Below are 9,560 nucleotides of genomic sequence, written 5' to 3'. Positions count from 1 at the left end.
CGGCGGGGGCTTCCCCGCGCTCGGCGCCCTCCGCGGCAGCCGGTGCAGGCGGGTGGGGCGGGCGGGGCGCTCCTCCTCCCCCTCCTCTCTTTTTGGGGAGGGCGTGCAAAGGCGGTGTTTTTGTTTTTAAAAAAGCGTGTTGATCTTGCTTTAGGGGGTGCATTTCAACGTTTATTTCTGCCTCGCGGCAGTGAAAGCGAGCGGCGCGGCTGCGGCGGATCCACGCGCGGCGCGGCCGGCCGGGATGGCCCGCGGAGAGCGCGCCGCCTTCCGAAGACAGGTTGGGGGTGTCGTATTCCAGGACCGTATAAAAGAGCATGCAAAGCTTGCAGGAAACAGTACAAGTACATTGATATCAGTGGTACGCGTGTTTCTTTTAAAAAAAATAATGGACCTTAGGACGAACCAGATGGTACCGGCTTCCCCAACCTGGTGCCCCCAAACGCGCCAGGGTACGAGTCAACATAACACCGGCCTACGGAAGTGGGACTGCGCGGTCCTCTACGGGTTCGGCTTGGGCCGCTCCCGCGGTCTCGGCAGGGCGAGGCGGCCGCGGCCTCCGGGTCGGGGGGCTTCTGGGGCGTCGGTTCTGCTGCGGAAGCTCGCCCTCTGGTCGCGTCGGGCGCAGAGCGGCCGCCTTTCCTGCTCCGGGGCGGCTGCCTGCTAGCGCATCTTGTAGTCGTTAGACACGGAGGCCTCGCAGAGCTGCCCTTTAAAGTCCAAGTCCACCGTGAAGTCCAGGTCGCGCTGCAAAGAACACAGACGTCAGACCTGCGCTGGGGACCGGGGAAGGCCGGGTGGTCGAGGGCACGCGCTGGGCAGAGGATGCTCAGAGGGGATGCGCCACCCGTCCTTGGGGGAGGAGCGCGTGTGCTACGTGTCGACCGCTTAGCGGTATCTAACGCCCCATGGAGGTCCACGCTGGGCCTCCTTTGGGTCCTGGGGCGCGCTTCGTGCTCTGCGGCTCGTTGGAGCGGCGGGTCCTGCCCAGGGGCTCCAGAATTCCAGGGCACCGTTTTCCAGTGACGTCATTTTGGCTCCAGAGTGTGCTGTTCCTTCACACTGGGGTTTGTGTACTGTGTGAAGAGGAGAGTTGCAAAGCGGCCCCTGGATCCCATTTCCGGGGCACTTCTCTCACTGACGAAGGGCCAAGGAACTCAGTCAAGCCCAGGAGTCGGCCTCGGCTGGGTGAGATCGGGGGCCAAGGCTGACAGGCTGGAGCCTTCTCCCTTTAGCAGAAGTCCCAGCTCCTGAGACCCCCACTTTCCTGAGGGTGGAGGCACCCTCTTCCCCCCTCTCTCCTGCATGGAGGAAGAGCCATGTGCTGGAGCAGAAGCGTGGTCAGCCCAGCCCAGCCCAGCGCGGTTCCATTCAGGCGGGGGAAGTCAGCTGCCGCCTCCCCCACGGGCAAAGTCCCGAAGAGAGCCAACCCAAGAGAGCGGCTGTGCTTCCCCACCTTCAAGGCAAAGCGGGATTGCGGCACTGCCCTTGGCTGCCCCCCACCCCCACCCAGCAGGCTCCTGTTGGGAAAGGTGCCCAGAAGCGAGGGCTTTATGGAGCAGGAGAACATTGTGCAAATCGCACTCCCCAGAAGGAGGGCTGTGTTCATCTACGATGGCCCAAAGTCTGAAGCAGCGCACAGAACGCTCTGCCTTGGAGCCGCCCCCCCCCCCCGCTTTGCAGCTGCACCGAGCTCCATGTCCTGCTTAGCTGAGAGAAACGTCCTCACTACAGCCCCCCCATCGGGGGGCACTTTGCAGGGGGTTGTAGCAAAATGGTACCTTAGATCAAATTCCTGGCCTGCTGGCTCTAAGCTGACACCGCTGTGATAAAAGAACTTAATCCGGGCGTTTTCCAGGCCAGTCGGGCTTATCCGTGAGCCAGCCGGAGCTCTCGGAGAGCAAAGCGGGCGGCGCAGTTGCTGACATCAAAGCAACTGTTTTGTTAGCAAAATGGAACGCCTTGGCCGAGAGAGAGAATTCTTTCATGCTCCAGGAAAGTCAGAAATGCGCACTTTAGCTAAAACAGATGGTATCCCGCTATCTGGGGGTTTCAAGACCGATTTAGGGTTTATTTCCAGTGGCAGCTTTCTAACGTTCACTCAGTGCCTCCAATGCCTTTGCTTGCCTGGTCCTGCTGCCACTGATGTTCAGCAGCTTGGCATCATTTCAGTCGGAGCAGGCCAACGCCTCATCTTGTGCCTCTGCGCAAGAGAAAGCCAGGGAAGGCGGCCATCTCCCGCGACCGGGGCTGCTTCCCAAAACAGCAAAGCAAATGGCTACGGAGAGAAGACCTCGCTCACCCAAGCAAACTAAGCACCAGGAGAGGAGGCCAGGAGCCGCTTCTCACGAAAAGGTGTCTGGGAAAGAGGAACTCAGAAAGGGTCTCATTGACCAAATGCAAGCTTACTTTGGTGAGGAGCAGCCAGTTTCCCAAATGATCAGATGAGACTAGCCTTCAGCCGTTTCTTGGAATACCTTGTCACATGAATACAGGTAGTCCTCGACTTAGGACCAGAATTTCTGTCGCTAAGCGATGCGGTCATAAAGTGTGACCACATCGCTTAGCGACAGCAATCCCTGCAGTCCTGGTTGCCATCGTTAACTGAATCCCACGGTGGTTAGGCGAGGCAACTTCCTGCTGGCTTCCCACAACCAAAGTCAGTGGGGAAGGCAGCAGGAAGTTGCAAATCCGAGGCCCACAGGCAGGTGAGTGGCTGCTGCCAGGTGGGGAAGGGAGTGAGGGGGCATGGGGGCGTTGGGGAGGGTGCACGAGGGCTTGGCACAGTGCAGGGTGGGGGTGCACGAGGATGCACATGAGCCAGGGAGGGTGCATGGGAGTGCACAAGCGGCCAGTGGTGCGAGCGCAGATGGGCTAGGGGAGGGTGTGTGGGTGGGGAAGACTTGCCCGAGCAACGTGCAACCTTCCCACTGACTTTCTGGGGAAGGTTGCAAATTGCAATCACATGGCTGCAGGGCGCTGCAACCAGTCGTAAGTGCAAGTGGGTTGCCAAGTGCCCAAGCACGATCACGTGACTGCAGGGGTGCTGGGATGGCCAGAACTCTGAGGACCAGTTGTAACCACCATTCGGCGCCATCGCAGCTTCAAATAGTCTCTGAACGAATGGTCATAGGTCGAGGACTACCTGTAAATGTGAGAAACTTGCCACTGGGGGCTTTGGAGATTTCCCCCAATGTTTCACTGCAGTTTATTTGATCAGTGGCAACATTCTTCTGTAGAGTTCTCCCCTGGACTGAGGAATTGCTAAGCTCATAGCTATAAAAAGCGATTCTATAAGATCGAGGTGTGATTTCATCTACTAACTTGTTTGCAAAATGCCTCTAAAACCCTGCCCGGGCTGGACACCGACATTCAGATATACCAACCTAACTTACCTCGTTTTTTTCATTGGGTTTCATGGATATGGTTCCATAGATTTCCTCCCCTCTTCTGACAGTTAGATAGTCCTCCAGGTAGAAGACAGTTTGCTTCCAGTGAGTGTAAGGTGCGTCTGGAGCTACGAAAAAGATATATTTGGTTCCTTTTAGAAACTCTCCTTGTTTACCTGCAGATTATCTGACAAGAGCGGTGCTCAGAGATAAGCTAAGCTAAGCTCAGTTCAGTGTAGGCGTGCAAAACTTTGCAACCACAATGTTTGTATAGCCAGTTGAACTGATCACCTAGCAGGTTTTACCCAAGCTCTGTTAATAATCTGCTATTTCCACATAAATCATGAGCTCTATGAAATCAAAGTTTTCAGAATACTTGCTTTATTCATATTTACCTGTTTCTGCAAAATAAAGAATGAAGAATAAGGTCAGTGTGTATTTAAGAATAAAGTCACAGAATTAAAGCACAGATTTCACTAATACTGCTGTCCCCTTGTCCTTAAAATGAATTGTGTATTTCTGTCAGCCTTCAAAGTTTAGAAAGGAGAAAAAGGCCTATTTTAGCATTGGGGATCACACTAAAGATTTGCAGAAATCCAGTGGAACTCATGCTGGATAACATGGATCAATTTTGTTGGGCAAAAATATGTTATTTGTTAGTTTAGGAAGTCAAACAGATCTCTTTCTTGATGAAGAAATGTCCGAGACGTGGATAAAAGTGTCTACCAAAATAAGAGCTCTAGAAGCTACTCTGGGTGGAGGACCCATAAAGGGCTGAAATGCAGATTTCCATGTCTTCGATGGCTGAAGCAGAAAAAAGATGTGCTCATTAACTGTGGGAGTTACTGAGGTGGTGATATTGATGGTGAATCAACCTTTCTGCACCATTTAAACGTTTAAAATACAATGAAAACAGTCAGACTCACCTCCCGCTTGTGAGAGAAGCAGCAGAATGCGGTTCCCAGGCCAGCGCGCTTCCGAGCGTGGGAGCAATGGAGGAGCAGGCCCCGTCCGTCTGCCCAGCAGGCGGAAAGCGTGGACGCCTCTCCTGCTGATCCCAGCGTCCTGACAGGTGCACTGGGAGATGGGGTGTTCTCGGGTAGTCGGGGCCTAAGCCGCCTATGGCATGGCTTCGAAGCTCAGAACTAGAGCAGGGTTTTTAATGTGGGCGCAAAATGCCCCAAGAATCAGGAATCAGCAGCCAGCGACTGCACTGTCCCTTCTTACACTTACATTGCTCAAGAGCAGGACCACGGAGAGAGCCTTGTGAGTAGTTAAATCTCAGGGAAACCAAAGCAGAGGAATGTTGCCCCGAGACAGCTAGAAGAGCCCTGTAGGACCCTATGGGCATGGACAGGATTGCTCCCAGATCAGTTTTATATTGACAGTAGCTACTGCGCAAACCTCTGCAGGGATGGAGGACCAATTAAAAGAGTCCCACCCATGTGCCTGGAGGTCCTAGGTATTCCTGAATGTGATTTGGAGAATTCTCCACCTCGTTTGTCAGCCAAACTGTCGCTGCTCCATCTGCTGTGTGGAATATGAAGAAGGCCTGGATGGCTGATACCCACCCACCTACCCCTGTCAAACTCATCAGCCCCATTTGCTAGAAAGCTGAAAGGGACAGAGCATGTGGGGCTTCAGCTGAAGCCAAGTGATGGAACTCCTGGCACAGATCATGAACAACATGAGGATCATCTGAAGGCCATTTGAACTTCATTGCAGTGGAGGCAACCAAAAATGCTTGTTTCTTTGCTTCTGTTGAACCTGCACACCATTGTTCCTCCATAAAATATAGCATCTCCTCTAAGATGCTGGAGGGATGAAACCAGGTGATTCTGTGAACATTTTCAACGAGTCTGTTGGATTAATTTCCATTTGGACTGCAGAATTAGGGCAAGTATAAGCTTGGCAACCAGTTGTCCAGTTATTCTGGATTTTTTCAGCATGTAGATTTTGAAGATATCAGCAGGCTGTGTGGAGAGACAAGGGCCACTACTTCTTATTTACCCCATACCCCTAGTTGATTAAGTTGCCCAGGATGGGCCTGTTCCCATGGTTAGGGAAGTAATGAATGCCTCCTTGCTGGAGGGGTGAACCTCCATGCCCAAAGGAGTGACTTATAAAGCTTTTACCTGAAACCTTCCCTTAACGTGGGAGATTTTTCCCATGATAGGCCAGTCTCAAGTGTTCTATTTCTGGAAAAGGAAGATGGTAGCCTCAATATATCAGATATATCAGAATGATACTGGTTTTCTGTTGGGCTTTTGGCTGGGACTTCCTGGGTCACTTTGGTGGATTACCTGCTACAGAAGCTGGAAAGGAGAGTGTGGCCCTCCCCTGGACCTCCAAAGACCTTTCCTTCGGCCACTGTATCCTTCTGCGCTGTCTGGAATAAGTGGGTCTTCGGGTACCGTTTTTCAGAGGGTGGTCCTTCATGTTGAGCTGAAGGTGGCAGTAAGGGGCTGCTGTTTGACAGCTAAGCCACACACACCTCACAGACCTCCATTTTTTCCCACAACGTTCAGCTCTGAGAGCTTTGGTGCAGGTGTGATGATGGTGCCCAGCTCTCCTGCTCCTTATCAGCCAACTCCAAGGAAGCATTCAAGCAATCCTTGAACATTATCTAAGTTTGATAATGACTGGATGGAGAAAATAAAATCCAGACAAGAGAGAGATATTGTTGGTAAATAGGAAACTAGGATTGAGTTCAGCTTCCGCTTCACTGAAAGAGCAAGCCTGCCTACCATCTGGGAGTTCTCCCTGACCTTCTGCTGTCGCTGGATTTGCATTGGCCAGGAGTATCTTTGCACCAATATGGCTCTTGGGCCACTCTGTGCCTTTTTTGAGCTAGTTGGTTGTCCATGCTTTGCTTGCATCTTATCTTCACTACATTGATTTATCTATCGAATTTATCGAATTTGTCACCGCCCATCTTGTTGAACGACACTACATCAACATGCTGTCCATAGATCCACCCTTGAAGGAATCCAGAAACTGCAGCTGGGGCAAAATGTAGCAGCCGGGCTGCTGACAGACACAGGACAGGGACCCTGCGGTGGCAGGCCCCAAAGATCTGCCTTGATTGCCAGCTGCTTACTGTGCACAATTCGGCCGGCAGTTATTGACCTTTCAGGGCCTCGGGAGCTTAGAGCTTACCTACCTAAGGGACGGCCCTTCCTGGTTCCACCCTGCCCACAACTGATTTGCAGGAGAGGCCCTTTGGAAGATGCTGGGCTGTCAGAGGACATCTAGGAGACGCCTTTCCTGCATTGCTCTCAGGCTGGAACGTGTTGTCGCAGGAATTATATTTGGCTTCTGCTTGCTCAGGGTGCAAGAGGCCTGTAAAGATGCATCTCTTGCGTTAGACTTTGAACTCTTAGATGGTTTAGGATTTAGTTTATTGTTAATTTCAATAGGTACTGTTACCTTTTTATATTCTGCTTTTTTCTCCCCCCCTTTTCGGCATTTTGTTAACTGCCACGGGTGCTTGTTGGAGTAGAAATGTGAGGCGTATACATATATGTCAGATAGATCAACCCCACTCCCACGCTGCCACCTGGGACCGCAACATGAGAGGCTGCTCTGGGTTCATCCAGACGGTGCTCTGGGGTGGGAGGGGTTGTGTAATGACAAGGCCTGCTGGGCATCGTGGCACAGAGCCACCCGGGCTGTGAGGTCCCTATCCTGTTTCCGAGGAAGGAAGAACACCTTCACACATGTAGTTCTGACCAACCCTGGAGTCTGAGAACTCGAAAGAGAGTTAATGGCTGAGATCGATTAAAAGATACTCACTAAACCAGGGATTATTTTACTGAAGATAGATAACTGTTTGAATGTATGTTTTCATTAGCAACTATTACTCATATAATCAAAATTCACTTTGCAAGTTCTGATATTTCTAGTTACTAAATTACTGGCATTAAAACAAGAGTGGCCCTGATGGAGCGGGGGGGGGGGGCGGGGATAGGAAAAGACCCCCCCCCAGCAAAGAGCAGGAAGGGAAAGATGGAGGAGAGAGTGGCCCAGTGGGTTGGTTGGCTGAGCAAGGGAGGGGCAGGTGGGCCTTTGGGAAAGCTGCACAGCACGGCCACCAGACACCGGCAGGACGGGGCAGCCGTGATAGTGTTGCCGTGGTGAGATCATGCCCAGGTGCCCCCTTCTCCAGGACATCCTCTCCTGCTTCCAACAGGTGAACGGGACTTGCCCAGAGAGCTGCAGGGTGTCATCAGCCCATCTTCTGGGGATGTCTGTGGCACCCATGTGGGGCCCAAGAGCTTTGTGGGAAAGGGGGATGGGCGCTGAGGCTGTTCCTCGGATCTGAGGCACACTGCCTTCCCACTTTTGTCTACACTAAGCGAATCTTAAGAAAAGCCGAGGGTGGCTTGGGCACACACCCACCGGAGACCAGGCGGGGGCCGTTGGCAGGCCCAGGGAAGGAGCAGGCAGCAGGACGCCTCTTCTGGCACTAGAGGAGGAGACGGCTCCTCCGGGGTAAGGCTCCCTCGGAAAGAGAAAGGTGTCCTTACGGCACCGCCTGCTTGCCTTTGGGGCCGAAGTGTTAGAATTCCTTCGATGGGACCACCGGCCCCGACAGTACACGCAGCAGTAAAAATGAAAAACATGCTAAGAACTGGTTAAAATACTAACCCTGTAACTACACGTGCAACACTTTTTTCACACGAATAAGGCATTGCTTTTAGGTTTCAGTTGGAAAGTATCATCTTTCCAGTGTTGTGAGCTGCCAGATTAGAGCCAGCGGTCCTTATTTGTTCCCAAAGCGGCCGACCCTGCCAGTTCCTCGCTCCCCGTGAAATGGGCAATAACTGAGTGCCAACCAGAGGGCACTAAGACATCAGAGAAATTCACTGCCTTTGGCTTCCAGAGAACTGAACATTCACTGGGCAAGAAACGAATTAAAGTAAGAAAAGAAACGCCATGCGAGTAAAGACGGAAATCATTTACCTGTAGAAAACCCAATTTTCTTATGGCACTTTGTAAATTCAATATTAAAATACGTGACCAGGGCATGAATGTAGTCATTGCGCTGAATCTGGAGGCAAAATGCAGAGGTGAAGGCCAGGTCTTCTGGCTTCACAGTGTAAAGATCAACATCCTGCATTGATGGAGAGAGGAAGGAGAGTTTACCTAACCTACCCTTCATTTCTCATTTAGAACGTGCCTCATAAGAACAGCCCAACCCAGCCAAAAGACGTTGTTTAAGAGCCAAAGGGAGTTACTAGATACATTAGTTCAGATTTCACAGCACAATACATGCTCAATATTGTATTCTGGAGATACATTTTAAATATAAGTACCTTTGTTCCATTCCTTCCGATGTTTTATGGCTGAAAATTACTATAATCCACTGCACTTTTAAGTTCATCGTGTTAATTTGCCTGTTCGATGGCAAATTAATTGAACTGAAATGATTCACAGTAATATTACTTGGGCAGCGGGTGTGCAATTTAATGCTCATAGTGTGTTGCTCAATTGCCAATTTTTTTTTTTTAAAAAAATAATTTTAATATCACAGTGTGTCACCAAGCTACTCTGACTATATATGTTTGGTGGAAATAATACCTTTTAGCCTCAGCCCCCTGCTTGCTTGGAGAGGTTTCTGAAGCCCTCAAAGACCACCCCGCTGAAACGCCGTCGTTGAAGCAAAATAACAGACGAGTGGCAAGTGGTAAGCTCGCAACGGCTCAGCTCTGCTACCTGGCCTTCCTCCAGGGTGGGTCTGTGTGTGTGCAGCCACACGTGTGTGCATGTCAAACAGAACTAAGAAAACACTAGCTGCATTCCTACAGTGACATGACCGAAAGAAAGAACGGACCTCCCGCTTGGAAAATTAAGAAGCTGGACACTTTAGGCTTTCACAGCCTTTAGTTCAACTCTCAACAGATATTGCTGTGGTCGTGCCTCAGCAGGCTATGGATATAAAATAGTACAGTCTACAGCTGATCGAAATTCTAGTTGACCTCTGCTCTGGGAAGTAACCTAAACAAACTGACACAAGACCATCATTCCTTCAAAACTAATCCAACCTTTCTTTCTTTCTTTCTTTCTTTCTTTCTTTCTTTCTTTCTTTCTTTCTTTCTTTCTTTCTTTCTTTCTTTCTTTCTTTCTTTCTTTCTTTCTTTTTTTCCTTCATGGCAGAGAGTTTTCCAA

At 50.8% G+C, this 9,560-nt stretch overlaps 1 protein-coding gene across 1 annotated transcript in view; it reads right to left on the bottom strand.

Moving 5' to 3' along the window:
• Positions 1–395: 395 nt before the first annotated feature.
• PRMT8 (protein arginine methyltransferase 8) overlaps positions 396–9,560 on the bottom strand; it is a 42,140-nt gene continuing 32,975 nt past the window's right edge. The window contains exons 8-10 of the mRNA XM_088144830.1: positions 8,355–8,505; positions 3,396–3,517; positions 396–747 (exon numbers count right to left, since the gene is read on the bottom strand). Coding sequence (XP_088000956.1) covers positions 664–747; positions 3,396–3,517; positions 8,355–8,505 — 357 coding nt within the window. The 3' untranslated portion in view covers positions 396–663. The remainder of the gene's footprint in view (positions 748–3,395; positions 3,518–8,354; positions 8,506–9,560) is intronic.

Source organism: Python bivittatus, unplaced genomic scaffold (genome assembly GCF_059951505.1).
Source record: "Python bivittatus isolate LINGU-HERP-01145 unplaced genomic scaffold, Pbiv_v1 ctg000010_np1212, whole genome shotgun sequence".
Classification (NCBI taxonomy): domain Eukaryota; kingdom Metazoa; phylum Chordata; class Lepidosauria; order Squamata; family Pythonidae; genus Python; species Python bivittatus.
Note: the sequence above shows the minus strand (reverse complement) of the source record. Positions and strands in the feature narration are given on the sequence as shown.